This window comes from Cyprinodon variegatus, unplaced genomic scaffold, assembly GCF_000732505.1.
Source record: "Cyprinodon variegatus isolate N-32 unplaced genomic scaffold, C_variegatus-1.0 Scaffold76, whole genome shotgun sequence".
Classification (NCBI taxonomy): Eukaryota; Metazoa; Chordata; class Actinopteri; order Cyprinodontiformes; family Cyprinodontidae; genus Cyprinodon; species Cyprinodon variegatus.
The window spans coordinates 1238264-1255190 of NW_015150529.1; the positions used below are offsets into that span (position 1 = coordinate 1238264).

Genomic DNA, 16927 nt, shown 5'->3' on the forward strand with positions numbered 1-16927 from the left:
AAGAATTGAGGCAGTTCTGAAGGCAAAAGGGGGTCCAACCCGTTACTAGCATGGGGTACCTAATAAAGTGGCCGGTGAGTGTATATTCAGTTTGAAAACTGAGTTTTTTTCAGCGGCTATCCTTGAGGGTGACATTGTCTACAGTGGGCTGTGATAGGTTGATACAAAAAGCACGAATCAAGAGAACAGGTCACCAATTTAACATGTTTAGCTCTATATCATTTAAATGCACCTCTCCAATGTCAAAGAGAAAATAATTTAATGTATGACCTGCATCACTGTACAGAAGACTGCCATATGATAGCGCTTTCTAGCTTGTTTGTCGTTTTGGTAACTACATCAAAAAAATCACGCCATCTGCCGGAAAATCCCCCGGCTTTTTCAAATCACGCGAGAATGTGTACAAAACAACAAAAATGGCGCCGGCAACGCTTCTGTGTCTTTTTCATCGGATGTCGGTGATTTTAAAGTAATTTTGAGTAATACATTTTTTTTTTTTTTTTGCGATCATTGCACTTGCCTGGCGGGCAAATGCAATGAAATTTGTACTCCAAACAATAAAAACGACTTGCCCCGGGAATTGTGCGATGATTAACATCGAGCCCTGTTAGTGGTGCTTAAATGTCAATGTGGAATTCTATTATACAGTCAAATAAACAGTTACATTTAAAATAATTACTTCAGAAGAGGTAGTTTTGTGAGTTAAAGGGGATTAAAGTTTATTTTATTGCAACATGGTTTACTGCAGTTGACTTTTCTTTTATCAACTGTCAAAAAGATCAGTGGGAAAGGGGCGTGAATATTTTCATTAAATCAAAGTGGGGCCCACTAAGAACAGTTTGGAAACCCCTGAACTGGAGTAACCCTGAGCAGCTGCTCCCATCTTAAATCTAAAATAATGAATACCACAGCCCAAAGAGCTGAACTCTGTATTCTTTATTACATCCTTTTTCTTTTCAGGGATGGCTGCTTTACGTTAAATAGCGACAAGCCTTTTGATACTCCCTCTTCTGCTGCACTACAGGGTATCATAGCTTAAAAATGTGTTTAGTTAAAAGCTGGTGTCTGCAGTTAGTCTAATTAAAAACAAATCTGTTCTGAGTCCTGCAATAAATTCCTTTGTCCTTTCACAGCCTTTGTGCTAAAAGAGAAACAATGTTCTTTAATCCCATGTGGATACTTATTCTCTCCTCTTCTCTATTGGATCCAAAAAGGCCTAAAATCAGCTCTGCATCTTTTATGCTTGCTCATTTGAGCCCACTGATCCAGCAAATCTTTAAAGGACTCACAAAAATAGCTCGACAGTTTACTAAAACACTGGTATATTTTTAGGTAAAGCAACTAGGCCAAGATAAGATAAGTTAAAGATAACTTTTAGGAACAGAACCTGACTGATGGTGCTGTTTCAGACCAACAGACAGGATAATATCATTTTGAGCTCAACTGATGCAGGACTTGCAAACAATAACCACCTTCTAATCCAGAGTTATTAAGAGTTTATGTCTCGTATGTCCAGGTGCAGAAAGCCTGTGATTTTAGCACATTAGCTTTGGTTTCTTATACACAGTGAAAGTCAATTCAAATTACTGAAAAAACTGAAAGATTAAGAGCAGGAACATTAAGTTGCTGATATGCAGTCTCCATAGTGTTGTTGAAGTCACTGACTGCCATAACAAAGTCATAATGACTTTTGGTGATCCCTAAATAAGGGAGTGCCTAGAAGGAAACAATTAAAATGTGCTGAGAAGCTGAATAGTGACCTCTGGTCTATAGACTAAGTCTTATTGGTGTCTAGAGTAGAACAGTTGATTGTTTTTTGGCTACTGGGTGAATGCCACACACCTGTCTGCAATTCTTAAGATTTAAGGAGCTTAGCGATAAACAGTCTTGGGCTGATAGTCAACTTTCCTGATAGAGTTATGCTTGATCCGCCATTATAAGAATCCTCTGAGTATATATTTTGACTTAGACAAACTACATTGTTATTTTGAATAAAGGGTTTTTGTCAATGATATGCCAATTCATAATTCAGAAAAAAAGCGCAAATTTCAGTTCACACAGCTGGACATCAATTAGCTCATGTTCATAGTTCACTTTTCACACACCTATAAATGAAATAGCTCAAGTTCATTTGCTAGATTAAGCCACAATCCTACCGAATAGAACCTCATATTTCACCCTTTAAATGTGTGATTATAACATAAAGAAAGAAATGAGAAATACTGGATGCAGTCAAGGTATAAGTGCAGTGAAGCCTTTATTTAGCTTGATGTGGTGCTTTAAATTTAAAGTGGAGATGGCTGACGTATGGACTTGTTTGTTAAGTCCCAGTGTGCACAGTTTGCACAAAAGTATTTTTTGTCGGAGGCTTCTTTTGTTAGTTCATCAATCTCTGCTAAGCGCTCTGCTAAACTGGCATCAGAAATACCAGAAGATTAGTCTGAATCGCGCAGACTAGTACTAGCAGTAAACATGCTGGTCTGTCAGGCTGTTTGCCATAATAATTGCCGTAAAACCAATGAAAAGTGTTATCAGTTGAATGCAAACATGAGCTGTGTGTGTCACTCATTCTCAGAATGAAAGTTGCTATCGTTCATTTTCGTTATTTCAAAACTGATCTGATCATCTTACCGTTCACTTCATCTTTTAGTTATCAGGCTCCTCTCCTGTGGAACCAACTACCAGTTTTAGTCCGTGAGGCAGACACCCTGTCTACTTTTAAGGCTAGGCTTAAATCTTTCCTTTTTGATAAAGCTTATAGTTAGAGCGGCTCAGGTTATCCTGAGCTATCTCTATAGTTATGCTGCTATAGGCTTAGACTGCTGGAGGACATAGGGTCCCCTATTTCATCATTCTGCTTCATTCTATCTGTATTCTCCCACTCTGCAGAATCTGTTAGTTCAATCTCTAACGTTCTGTTCTCTCTGCTTTTTCTCATAGTCTGTTCCTTTTTGGCTTTGGTACCATCCTGGAGACAAATATCAGCTGTGCTGCTGCCATCAATACCTCTGTCATAGATGTTCGAGATCGGCCTGTTTTCAGTGTGGTCCTGTTTCTCTGACTGTGACTAGCTGGATGTGCTCTCTTCATCCTCTGGCATGGGAGCTGGCTCGGAGCTCGTCTGCCTGGCTGTGTGTTTCCTGGATGGGGCCGCCTTTCACAGTTGCCTTTTGTATCTCCGCTTCTGTCTCCTAGAACCGCAGTCGGCAGATGGCCACTAACACTGAGCCTGGTTCTGCTGGAGGTTTCTTCCTGTTAAAAGGGAGTTTTTCCTCTCCACTGTCACTACAAGCATGCTTAGTGTAAGGGATTGCATTTGAGTGAATGAGTCGATGCAATCAACAGGTTTTCATAAGATATAAAACTTTGAATCAATTTGACTGGATGATCCGGTGAACTGTAAAGTGCTTTGAGATGACATCTGTTGTGAATTGGCGCTATATACATAAACTGAAATTAATTTACAAAAATATGAATGTATTTACTGAATGCCGTTCATTGTACATGTTCATGCACAACACTGCCATTTGTATTAATCAAAGGATCACCACGACAAATGAAGACAGCAGTTTTCAGACTTGATCATCAGAACCAATTGTCCTGCATGTTTAGGTATTTCCCAGCCTCCAAACACCTGCCCTAAACTGAAGGGTGATTAACTGGCTTCTGCAGTCCTTACTGGTTTCTGAGAAGGGGAATGCAGTCATTTGTCCTGGAGCAAAGACAGATTTAAAGTGTGAAGGACAATGTTTCCCTACCTTCCTGCTCTACAGTCTCCTTGGCTTTACTCTTAGGGGCCTCCATCTGCTCAGTTCTTATATTTCCCCGAAATCTCGCTCACCTTTGAAGAACTTCCTTCCACCGGGACCTCACAACCTCCTAAACAACAGTAAGCCATCTAATCTCATCCTCATTTCCAATTTATTGGCTGGATTTCTAATACAACAATTTCTTTCCTTCTCCAGATGCTCTTAAAACCACTTACCAGAAGCCTTTGCAGTCTACCAAATTCTTCCCTGCTGTAAATAAACATTTTGATTATTAAGCTCTCCTGTGTTCCACAACTACCGAATGATTTCCCAGATGTTCCAAACATTCAAGGGAAGGTCTCATCAACCAAAAGGCATTTACACCAGTCTGCTGCTGTCTATCAAATCCAGTCTCTCTTTTTAACACAGAAGTACAGAAGTCCTGTCAATGATTAACATTACACCCTTTTATTTAAGTTTAGTGTTTTACTCTGGCAGATATGGCTTCTTTAGGGGGACTTTTGAACCTTCTTATCCAAAATTTACTCACTCATGAGCAGCTGATGATGATGATCAAGCTCTGTACTAGGTGCAGCAGGGGTTATTGGACCAATCTTCCAAAGAGTAGGTGGTGCTTGGGTCGTCAGACACATCTGAATACTCTGAACCCTTTCTTACAACTGAATCTCTCCCTTTCAAACTCATTATGTTAAACAACCAGAATCTGTTCAGGTAGGCAGTAGTGTGTTTCATTGAAGATAATTTGTTCGCCAATTGCTGATTTCCTTCAAAGCTAACCCCTGCTAACAGTAAATACATAATTTTAAGCAAATCACTCCACTAAATGCATCAATAGTCATTTCGTTAGAACTTTTTAAAGCATCACTTTTACTTAGGATATGACTGCTGAAATGAAAACAGCTGATCAGTGCAAAAACAGAATAATACTGCTCAAATTTAGGATTATAATGCATCTGAACCATCTGCATAATAATGAAATAAATCCCGAAAAGGAATCTTTGTAAATTGAGCCTCAACTTTTTCACCCAAATTCAGGATATTTGAACAGATGGAGTTCGGTACGGCCTCACCTTCAAAAATCCCTCCAGGATCCAACTGAGTTCTGCTTGGTTCATCTTAATTCAAAAACCTATAACTAATTGCTTTCATCTTACAGGAAACAGCCTCAATCAGCCAAGTCAGAAAGGCTTTTTCTGGAGACTGAAATATTGAGTCCAAAGACAGTGACAGCAGCGATTTAACACAGCGTCACTGGTGTACTTCACTCAGGGGAAAATTTGTAATTTTTGGCAAGCACATTCCTGCAGTAGCTTGTGAACAGTCAGCCATTAATTACGTCTGTCTCAGTTACCGTGAGCGATCATTTGCTAGTATTTCTCTGGAGATCTGCCCACTTCATCATGAGCTAAAACAGAATGACAGAGAACATTGGAGCGGTGAGCCGCAGCATCGTGAAAACCAGCAAAAGTTGTTTATAGCTACTGCTTGATAGCCGCTGTTGCTGTACTTATAAAGGAGCTGTGATTATGCCTCTTCACTCTGAACGAGCCCTCAGAATATTCATATTGCAAACTTTAATGGAATTCACTGGGAGGTTTAATAATAGACCTTCACAAAATACTGTATAATACAAAAGTGGAAGGAAAATGACTAATCTCTTATTTTGTACTCATAAAGGCATGAATGTGGGTTTACATTAACCCCCTTTACTCTCAAACACCTCAACAAAAACTTCAGTGCAATGATTTGTAATTAGAAATAACCTACTTATTAGCGTCAGCATTTCTGTAATTGTTACTACCTGAGGACATCCTAACCTGATGATGTAACCCAAACAAAATTTTGACCAACATGCAAAATAGGGAGTTTGTCTGAAAAGCTAACGCCTTGAATGTAGCATCCCCTATGTGAAGCACATTAGAGGCAGCACCATGCTGTGGGGCTTTTCCTCAGAAGGGCGGGTAAAGTGGTCCATATAGATGGGAAGATGGACTGAGCTAAACCTAAGAAAATCCTAGAGGAAAACCTGTTAAAGGCTGTGTGAGATTTGAGATTACAGTGCCTAGATATGCACCAATACCAGAGCTCTTCAAGGCCGGTCTGAACACAAATACTTACATCTCTGTACTTTCTGATTCCAAGTATGATAGAAGTGACAAATAAAAGCTTAATCAAATGGTATGATGATATCATTTCTTCAGATGTTAAGCAAAGTATTACTTTTTACCTTTGATGCAGCAGCAAAAGTCGATTTCTGTGTTTTGATACTGTGATTTGTGTCAAACAAAGACGTGATATTTGTCCAGCATATTGGCTTTATTACAAGAACAAATACTCATTTGGCCTGAAACAGACCGATATCTGTGTACCTATCCCCAGAGGTACGGATTAAACCCACAGAGCTTATAAAACCAAAGCACAAATCAGACAGAATGAAATAGTGTAGAATGATCTAGTCTAGATATGGGCCTAAATCAAAATCAAATTACACTCTCTGAATATGTGTAAACTTTAATGTGGCTGTTGGTACAGCAACCAAATGACATCTTGGACTCGACTGGCTTTGTTCAAAATGTGAGTAGTCCCACACATTCTCATCTTCATATTTTGTACCTTGTGGTAACATATTGCAGTGAATGTGAAGAAATAACAGTATTTCCTTGCAGCCCTATCCTCTTTTACCGCTTCTTAGTAACCTTCAAAAATACTTTAACGAAGTTGTCCTCCCCCAAAACAAAGTATTACTTTAGCCAATCATTATCAGATAATGCAGTTATAAATTTAAAAGAATCTGTTCTACTTTCTATCTCCTCTGCATCACTGAAAAATATTGCAGAGGGCAAACATTTTATGTATTCCCCTTCACAAACCGATGGTTTTGCTGATAGGGTTACTAGTTCCCTGCGTGCTGCCTTCAACAACCCAGCCCTTTTGAAAAAGAAAAACGTTAAAAATAGAAAGCCGGCTTCCTAGTCTAATGCAGAGTTGCAAATGGCGCTCTATGTGCCTATGGGAATCCGACTTAGTCTGGAAAAACTTTTTACTGCTGTGTAAGAGTGCCCTTCATAAAGCAAGAGCGGCATATATCTCCTCTCTATTAGAGGAGAATAACAATAATACTAGATTTGTTTTTAATACAGTTGCCAAACTCACCCAGAGCCATAGCTCTGTTGAACCGTGAATCCTCCATGTTCCTAGCACTAATGATTTTTTGGATTCTTTATAAATAAGATTAATTCTATTAAAAATAAGATCATTGGCACCCCTCTAAATATCATTGGTTTATCTCTAGAAGGTGAGGCAGCTTCTGAGGTAACAATAGAATCTGAACAGAGTTTAAACTGCTTTGATCCAGTTGGACTTTTAAGGATAGGAAAAGTACTGTCTTTATTTAAGCCTTCAACTCTTATGTTAGATCCAGTTCCAACCAAGTTATTTAAAGAAGTATACCCTCTGATTTCCATTCTATTCTAAATATGATTAAACTATCCATGTTACAGGGATTTGCACTCAAGGCTTTTAAGGTAGATGTAATTAAACCTTTACTTAAGAAATGTATCTTGACCACCACCATTTGGTCAATTACAATCCTATATCTAATACCCCTTTCATATCTAAATTTCTTGAGAAAATAGTTGCTAAAGAAGTGTGTGTGACCACTTACACCATAATTAACTTTTTGAAGAGTTTTAATATGGTTTTAGAGCTCATCATAGCACTGTAACAGCTCAGCAAAAGTCACTAATGATGTTCTCATGGCCTTAGATAATACACTTGTATCTGTACTTGTCCTGTTAGATCTCAGTGCTGCATTTGACACAGTTGATCATAATACTCTTTTAGAAAGATTTTAATATTTTGTAAGAATTAAGGGGACAGCACTAGATTTGTTTAAATAGTATTTATCTGACAGATTTCAGTTTGTTCACATAAATGACAAATCTTCCTCAAGCTCCAGGTTTACCTGTGGAGTACCACAGGGATGAGTGCTAGGGCCAATTCTCTTTAGTATGTCTAACAATTCTACCAATTGGTAGAGATATTAGACAGCATGGGATTAATTTCCACTGTTATGCCGATGACACCCAGCTATATCTGTCTATAAATCCAGATGAAGCTAACCCATTACATAGATTACAGGCATTTCTTGAAGACATAAAAACCTAGTTGACTATTAACTTTCTGCTCCTGAATGCAAACAAATCAGAGGTTATAGTCCTTGTTACGAAAACTATTGACCACTTTGACCATGGTCTTTGAAAAAGAAGCTGATTAGTCAGTCACTTCATTTGGAAGGGATTAAATTGATTTCAGATGATAAAGTAAAAAAAGGTGATGAGATTTTTGATCAGGACCTGTTATTTACATCCCATACCAAACAGGTTTTTAGATTTTCCTTATTTTATCTCCATAATACTGAAAACATTAGAAATATCCTGTCCAGGGGTGATGCTGAGAAACTTGTCCATGCATTTGTTACTTCAAGGCTGGACTATTGTAGTTCTTTATTATCAGGACGTCCACAAACTATAGTTAGAAGCCTTCTGTTGATTCAAAATGCTGCAGCCAGAGTTCTGATAAATATTAAAAAGAGAGATCATATCTCTCCTATCCTGGCTTCTCTTCATTGGCTTCCTGTTAAATCCAAAATGGAATTTAAAATCCTCCTTCTCGCATACAAAGCCTTAAATGACCAAGTTCCATCTTATATCAGAGATCTGATTGTTCCTTATGTTCCTAACAGTGCACTTCGCTCTCAATCTGCAGGTTTACTAGTGGTTCCTAGAATTTCTAAAAAATAGAAAGGGAGGCAGATCTTTTAGTTATCAGGCTCCTCTCCAGATGAACCATCAGTTTTCAGTCCATGAGGCAGACACCCTGTCTACTTTTAAGGCTCCTTTTTTATTAAGCTTATAGTTAGAGTGGCTCAGGTTATCCTAATCTATCTCTATAGTTATGCTGCTATAGGCTTAGACTGCTGGAAGACATATTTAGCCTATTTCCTCATTCTGCTTCATTCTGTCTCTATTCTCCCATTCTGCAGAATTTGTTAGTTCAATCTCTAACGCTATGCTCTCTCTGATTTTTCTAATAATAGTTTCATCTGGTCTGTTCATGTTTGGCTGTGACACCATCTTGGGGAGAAATAGTCTTGCTGCTGCATTTAACACCTTTGTTTATAGATGTTGGAGCTTGGCATGTTTTGCAAAGTAGTCCTGTTTCTCTTACTATGACTATACTATGTATGTATAACTGTATGTGCTCTCTTCATCCTCTGACATGGAAACTGGCTCATGGCTCATCTGACTGTGTTCCTGGACCAGCCCAACTGTGAAGCTGGTTGACAGTATTATACTTCTGCTTATTTCCATATGTCTGCTTCTGTCTCCCTAAACCGCAATCAGCCTCGGCAGATGGACGCTCACAATGAGTCTGGTTCTGCTGGAGGTTTCTTCTTGCTAAAAGGGAGTTTTTCCTCTCCACTGTCGCTTATATCATGCTTAGTGTGAGGGACTGCTTTTGAGTCAATGAGTCGATGCAATCAGCTGGTTTTCCTTAGATAGAAAACTCCGGACCAATCTGACTGTATGATCTGGTTGAATTGTTTGTTTAAGAATTTGCAAACTTGAAAGATTAAAAAATGTTAGAACATAGATAGTTAAAGATATCCCCCCTAGACATGCTGCATTAATTTTAGCAAATTGTAGTTCTACACATATTTCTGTGTTGTTGTTTTTTTTAGTTAATACTTTCTGATGGCCAATCACGTCAAAGCTTGTCAAAATAGGCTAAAAGATTGTAGCGTGATATAATGTGGCAAAGTTAGGTAGGAATCTAAATGGAGTCCCAAACTGCATCTCCACCTGAACAGATCACTGATTAAATACGAGTTAAAGCAAATGTTAAAGCACTTTCTGTGAAACTGAGAAGGTCAAATCTAAATCTATTGTCTCTCAACCATAAAATCATGGAAGGAGCTGAAGGATGAAGAGATTTGTTCACAGACTGAGACTTTTATTAGGAGATCATTCTGATAATCTTCCAACCACTCCAACTAGAAGGAATATATCAAATAAACTATTTCTGTTCTCCAAATTGTTTCTTTCGAAGCTCTGCTTTGTTGTCACTTCTTTATCTGGGTTACAGTTAATTGCACTAATAATTAAATGAAGCTAATGACCCCAGGCAGACAGCAGCTTCTGTGACCTTGATCTTTTTCTTGATAACACTGCAAAGAGAAGATCTCTGCCTGTTTTCTCTGTAATCACACTTCAAACGAGACCCAAAAACAAACCAGACTCACTTAACTGATTAACCTAAACACTTGTCAGCTTTATATTTTGAGGGGAATTCCCTCCAAACTTGTTAACTGAAGACTATAAAAGTAGGAAACCACTCACCAAACAAAAGTGACAGTGACTATTTGAAAGCATCCTCTTATGGTACGTTCAGACCGCACGCAGCAGGAGTAGCAAAAACACACATGCTGCTTAATTTCTGATGTTTGTAAAAGTTTATTTCTGACGCACGGCTGAAGCATCTTTGCCGCTCTAGCTGCTTGTTCAAAAAGTGGGTCTGATGCGCATTGGGCGGAGCTACCCTATCTTTTTTCGGTTTAAAAATGGAAGCTATATTTTTTGTGATCAGTGGGTAAAAAGTAGTTTCAATATGTTTTTAAGTGAGAAAGTCCACCGGAAAACTTCATCTGTGCAGTCAGTTCATCCAGATTATAACCCTGCCTCTGGTATTATTAATATTAATAAAACATGGTGTTGGTGGTGTGATGATCTGGGACGTTTAGAGGCCTAGATGAGTTTCAGCCATGGATCCATGACTAAGCTTTCTAAACAAACATCCTACAAGAGAACGCTGAGTTTAAGTTGAAGCCCCATTGGGTTATGCAAAAAACAAAAGATCCTCATCAATTAAAAAAATAAAAAGATAATTATTTCTGTTAAGGAGGAAAGTATTTTACTCTCTATAAGGTTTGTTTTGTTAGCCTTTCCAAGGTTACCTTTATCTCTTCTGCAAAACTAAGCTCATAGAAAAAACATAAACTAAATCTGTAAGAAACCAAACATCTAAAAACTTAAGAAAATATTCAATAATTTTTACACATTCGATTAGTAGAAGTATAATATAAATATGTTAAGCAGGAGTGAAAATTATTGATGGACTCTTAATCATAAATTTCTGTACACTTGTTTTTAAATGTCGTGTTGAGAGATTCGTTTTATCCTCATGATTACTTTCCACTTTAAGAACTGACAGGACTAACTGCAAGCATGAGCTCGCTCTCCTATCGCCTTTCACAGCTTCTGAGGAAAACAGCTGGCCTCGGTTGTTAAACGCATCAAATTACCAACTTTCTGCATCAATCTGTTCATAGGAACATTGTCCAAACTGCCTGCTGCTGCTTCTGGACCAGAAGCATTAACCTGTGGGGATAAAACTAAAAGCCTTAAATCCAAGACTGAGAGCTGGTTAAATGCTCCTGTGGGGACAATTGAAAAGTGTTTGGGAAATTAAAGCAGCCTTCGTGTCTGTTCTCATTATAAAAATGCATCTGCTAGAAGTCTAATTGTTTAAAATAAACCACCATCAGAGTCTGGCTATGCTTGTTTGTTGTCAGCACTTGCCTATTGACTGATAGTTGGATGAATCTTTTATACAGGAAAGAAAAAAGAATCTCAGATTCATCCAGACTCAGAAATACGACATGTTCTGCTCTTCCAGAATCCTGCCTGAGTAAAAACCCTGTTTAGATGAATCAAATGTTGCCATTACTGTCCAACCTGGCTTCCATGGCCGCAGGAAACAGGGGGGCTGGGGGGGCTGCACCAGCCCCAGTGGTGAGTGGAAGACTTAAAAAAAAATATATAAAAAAATACTTCGCACAATTTATCAATTTCTTTTGAATATTTTGGGAAATGATTTTGATGTTTTTTTATTTTTACTTTTACGTGTATTTGGATTTCAATAAAATGATTTTGAGGACTGAATAAAACCAGTTCATGGAAGTTACATTGTTATGGCAACGTCAAGCAAGCGGTATCCCGCTCGCAGCAGCAGACTAGTGTTACAGCTGGCGCTGTAAATTTGTATGTAAATGTAAGTGTGCAGGTGCCAGTTGCTGATTGGTTCCAGGACGATGACGACATGACATCCCATTGGTGGCTTAAAGTCAGAATGCTGAGAAGAAATTCAGAATTCTGAGATTAAAGTTGGAATTCTGAGATTAAAGTCGGAATTCTGAGATTAAAGTCAGTGACAACTATAAAAAGGCTGCTGATGTGGACTTCCTGGTTCCGTCCTCCACTCTTCCCAACTTGCCACACGGTTAACATCTGAATAATCTGGAGCTTGTACGAGTGAATTGCCTTTTCTGTTGCTTAAGTTTTCTCCTGTTTTCTTAGTTAGGGAGGAAAGGTGACTGTCATTTGTTTACTTATACTGCAGTATGTAAGTTGGTTCATTTCTTTGTTTTAGACAGTTGCCTTTTGTTTGTTATTTTTGGCATATAGCTCTCATCTGAAGTCATTTGCTCCATTTATGATGTAACTTTAGAACTATTTTCCTTTTTGTAAATAAATCACTTTCTAAAGATGTGCAACTTTGTATGTTTGAGCTGCTTGGGATAGGAAGGGGATGGATCCACTCTTTAATATGTTATGGTCTGGCAACCCTAGACGGGTCGTAACACTAGTATATTTACATAGTCTAATGACAGAAACGAGGAGGAAATATGCGACAGAAACGCATTTCGAATTCTTCCACTTATGAGAGACGCACCTGAACATTTGGACACCTGTAACCAGGCAGGGCACCCTCCCTGTAGCCCCAAGTAAGAGCATAATGCCGCCGCATACTTTATCTATTCCTGCAGTTTAACGTAACCATAGTATTTTTGAGTGTTATTTTGATCTTGGTGTTTTTGTGTAAGGGAGAACTGTTCAATAATGCTTAATAGTATAATATATAGTGTTATTGAGAAGTTTAATTAATAATGCTTATATTCACCTGAGAATTGTAATGTCTGTGTGTTAGAGATGCACTAAAGTGTATACAGCAATAAAGTAGTGAATCTTAATCTATTTACTTATTTATTTTTATCGTATTTTAAATCGGTTTATAGGCTCATAAGTCTTTTGTCCAAGAAAACAAAGATTTTCACAGCTCCCACTGTTCAAAAACTACATCCAGCAGCCCAGCTATCTCCCACCAACCTTGACGGCGCTCTCTGCAGTGGTGAGCGATGCCTGCAGCTTGTAAGATTTCTCGCGGTTTTCCCGAGCTTCGTCCGACACCCGCGCAAGCTCGGTCCTCAGCTTTCCGAGGGTTTTCTGGAGAGCGGCCTCCTGGGTCTGGAACTCTCGCCGCAGTTCGGCTTCGGTTCGTTTCCACGCCAGCAGGTTGTCTGCTGTCAGCTGCTGGGTTCTCTTCATGGCCTCCAGCTCTCGTTCATAAAAGGCTTGAGCCTGGTAATAATAATAAACAAAAAAGCTAAAGACATGGTTATGATCTTTGACAAATATCATACAAGTAAGGGTTTAGTTACATGAATCGACATAAATGGTTAAATTACACCTAAATTTATACCGTGTTGTTATTCGCCTCTGAAAAGCGAGTTTTCTAGCCCGTCTCATAACCTGCAGGGCATTAAGCTGTCCTTCAGTAATAAAGTTAAGAACCTTGGTGCTTTATTGTAATTTAAATCCCATATCAAACGGATTTCTAAGAATTACTTAAAAATAAATGAAAAGGGTAAGCGTTTAATCTGCTGTGATATCATCAGTACCAGGGATTCTTACATTAGCTGGTGAGGAAGGCTTAAAATACTCTAATTAATAAAACTAATTTTCAAAATAAAATAGTCATCTGGATGAATGAGCTGATCATTTGTGTCCAACTTATTATTTCTCTGACATATGAGCAACTTTTTAAAGAAAAGAACAAACAGAAATGCTTTTAAATGCATATTTTCTCTAATTTTGTCTGACCAAAGCTAACAAATGAGTTTACTGTTCTAACTGGAGTCTAAGCTGAAGTCAATACAGTGTATATTGTGAATATACTCTACTTTTACTTAAATAAATGTGCATTCAGCAAAGGCTGTTTATCATCAGTTGGAGACAAACTCCAAGGCACTCTAAACTAATTCATTATAAGCCACGAAGATGGGATCAGTAAATATAGCTCCCCATTGTAGAAGCAACCCCATAAATCACAGTTACAAGTTGGCAGGAAAAACAACAATTATCCAGTAATGTTGGATCAGTGGAAGCAATAACTGCTGTCCACCTTGCTGAGTTTGGCTTCGTATTCGTCCACCAGCCTCTTCTTGTCCTGTTTCAGCTCCTCCACCCGCTCCGTCAGGGAATCCACCTGCACCACAACACAAGTTTCATTAACTTTTTCTGCGGTTTGTATCTGAACGAAGCCATAACTTTTTAAACATGTAATTACTGCAGTCCTACTTTCTTCATACACTCTTGATGTCTAGCTGGAGAGTTCTGGGGCTTCATTGAGCTGCTCTATTTTTGCAGAAGTTAGGATTCGTTACCTCTGCTTTATGGAGCTGTCCCAGTTTCTCCTGGTCTTTGCTGTAGTTTGCGTTCTGACTCTGGTGGCTGCGAAGGAGCTCCTGGATCTCCTGTCTGTGCTGAGCCTTGAGCTCCTCCAGAGCCGCTTTCTTCTCCTGCTCAAACTGAGCCTGGGCCTGGCTGAACGTACGCAGCTTCTCCTCAAAGGACCGTCTCATCTCCTCCACCTCCCTAGACATGGACACCACGCGCTGCGTGTGCTGCCAAAGAAGACGGGAATGAAAGGCTGAGTCAAAGGAGAGGGGATTGATTTATGGGCTTCATACAGAGCCAGTGAATCTTTAAAATGGTCCATGCCAGGTGGAGATGCACTGGCTCAAGGGATTCAGATCGTCTGACTGCCAAAAACCTTCTGCTTTGGGTAAAGTCTCTTATCACCTACAGCATAAACATTAAGCTTGTTGAGTTTTTTTTTTACACAAATCCAAATATAACAAAGAAAACTCCACAGCAGGTCTATAAAGGTGAGGCCCATCCAGAAAACACCTTTAATGGTTCAATTTACATTCACTTTCTATTGGACTAAACGGCAGATAATTACATAGTTAACCCCCTTGCACTAACTAAACAAGAAGCAATTAGTCTTTGAACAGCAGTGCAGGTATGACGCACAGTCAGAAGCGAGCAGCTTCAAGCTGTTGATGTTTAGCACATCGAGGAGCTGCATTCGTCTCACATAACCTGCAGGTTTTGAATTGTTGTGTCCATATCTCTGTACGTCAGGGCAGAGCAGATACTCATCTAATTTCATGTAATCAGTTCTTAGTGAAACAATCTGATTTACTACTGCTTTGGATTTTGAGAGAATAAACATGAATGGATTCCAGAAACAGATCTAACCTATACACATTGCATTATCCGTAATATTAGCAACTTTTTCTCTTTAGACACATTAGAAGCGCAAACCTCATCGTTTTTACTGAGATTTTGAGCACAGTTCAACTCAGAGTGGCGCATATTTGTAAAGTGAATGAAAGATAATGTAGGCTATAGATTAATTACAGCTAAAAATCAGAAAAGTGGAAGAAACTTTTCTTTACTGCATTATGCACATGGCTTTTGCTTGTGTTTCTGTGTTAGCCAGCCTGACATACCAGCAAAATCAAGTCTTTTACATTCCACTTTACAAAACAGCTCAAGCTTGGTCTGACTGAAAGGAGATCACTAGCAGTACCGAAGAGGATTAGGGCCGCTGGGAAAAAAAAAAGTAAACTCGATCCATCCATCCATCCATCTTCCTCCGCTTATCCGGGGTCGGGTCGCGGGGGCAGCAGCTTAAGAAGGGAGGCCCAGGCGTCCCTCTCCCCAGCCACTTCTTCCAGCTCTTCAGGAGGAACCCCAAGGAACCCCAAAAAAGTAAACTAATTTTAAAATGTTATTTCAATTTAGTATGGGAATTCTGACTTTTTTCTCAGAATTGCGACTTTTTTCTCAGAATTCCGACTGAATTCTGACAATAGAAAAAAGTCAGAATTCTTAGATTAAAGTCAGAATTCTGACTTTAATGTCATGTTAAACTGAAATAAAAATTAAAATCAGTTAACTTTTTTTTTTCAGTGGCCCTAATCCTCTTCCGTACTAGCAGTGTTTCCTTTGAGCAAAATAAAAAAATAAAAATAAAAAAAAAGAAAAGCAAATTTGCAGTGTTTCAGTTTGGTTTGAGAAAAAGCGTCCTAAAGGCCAATATTTCTGACGCATAGCCTCTACAACTGTCAAATCTGTCTCTCACGCCCCCCGCGCAGAAGTTCTGCAACCGTCGTTGCGAACCTCAAAAAAATCCTGACTACGCGTCGGACGGTCGCAAACCCGTGTAGACCTAAAGCGGAAGTGCGCAGACAAAAAGCAGCTGTGATTGGTCCTTGGTTTGCCTTTCCAGCTGTCTGTGTAGACGTCCTTCTCAATTCGGTGCCTGGGCGCGCCATTTTTTAAAACCAAGGAACAACTACAATGGACAACTATGACGAAAGGTTAAGCAGTCTTTTTCCCAACTCCATTAACAGAACCTTTTCCTCTTCGATGTCTAGGAACTCTAGATCCATCTCTGTGACAGGGATGTCTATCAGAAGCGCCATTGTTGTTTTGGAAAATAAACACTCACACCCGCGCCGCTAAAGTTCTGGTGCCTTCTTGAATAGGCTCCCCCCTTGCGATTTGGTGGGAAACTGCTGTGCGTCCCTAGAGATTCCAGACCGATGGTGCAGAAGCATACCAGTAAAACTGGTTCGCGACCAGACCCAAGTGACATCTGATGTGTGCGGTTGCAGAAGTCTGATCTGCCCTTAAGTCGTCATCAATATTACATCATCACGCATGGCTGTAATAAACAGGAAGCAGAAGCTGCTATCTAACGCTGACCACAGATCAGTAATGAGGGGAAAGTTTTAGTGAAGGTGTTCCTATCAGGAAAGTTGTTCTGATATCAACATGTCACTCAGTAATGGCGTTTTTGATTCTAGCCATGTTTAAGTTCATAAAAGGAACTGTTAGGTTTATTCAATGACGATTATAAAATTAATGTGTGTGTGTGCATATGAAACATTGAAGCAAGGAGAT

The 16927-nt window shown here is 39.1% G+C and overlaps 1 protein-coding gene across 3 annotated transcripts in view; it reads right to left on the minus strand.

Moving 5' to 3' along the window:
• The window catches only part of fam184a (family with sequence similarity 184 member A), a 278742-nt gene that overhangs the window by 127812 nt on the left and 134003 nt on the right, over nucleotides 1-16927 (minus strand). For all 3 annotated transcript variants that reach the window (XM_015372804.1, XM_015372806.1, XM_015372805.1), the window contains 3 exons: nucleotides 14335-14574; nucleotides 14073-14156; nucleotides 12998-13249 (listed from right to left, as the gene is read on the minus strand). In XM_015372804.1, coding sequence (XP_015228290.1) covers nucleotides 12998-13249; nucleotides 14073-14156; nucleotides 14335-14574 — 576 coding nt within the window. The remainder of the gene's footprint in view (nucleotides 1-12997; nucleotides 13250-14072; nucleotides 14157-14334; nucleotides 14575-16927) is intronic.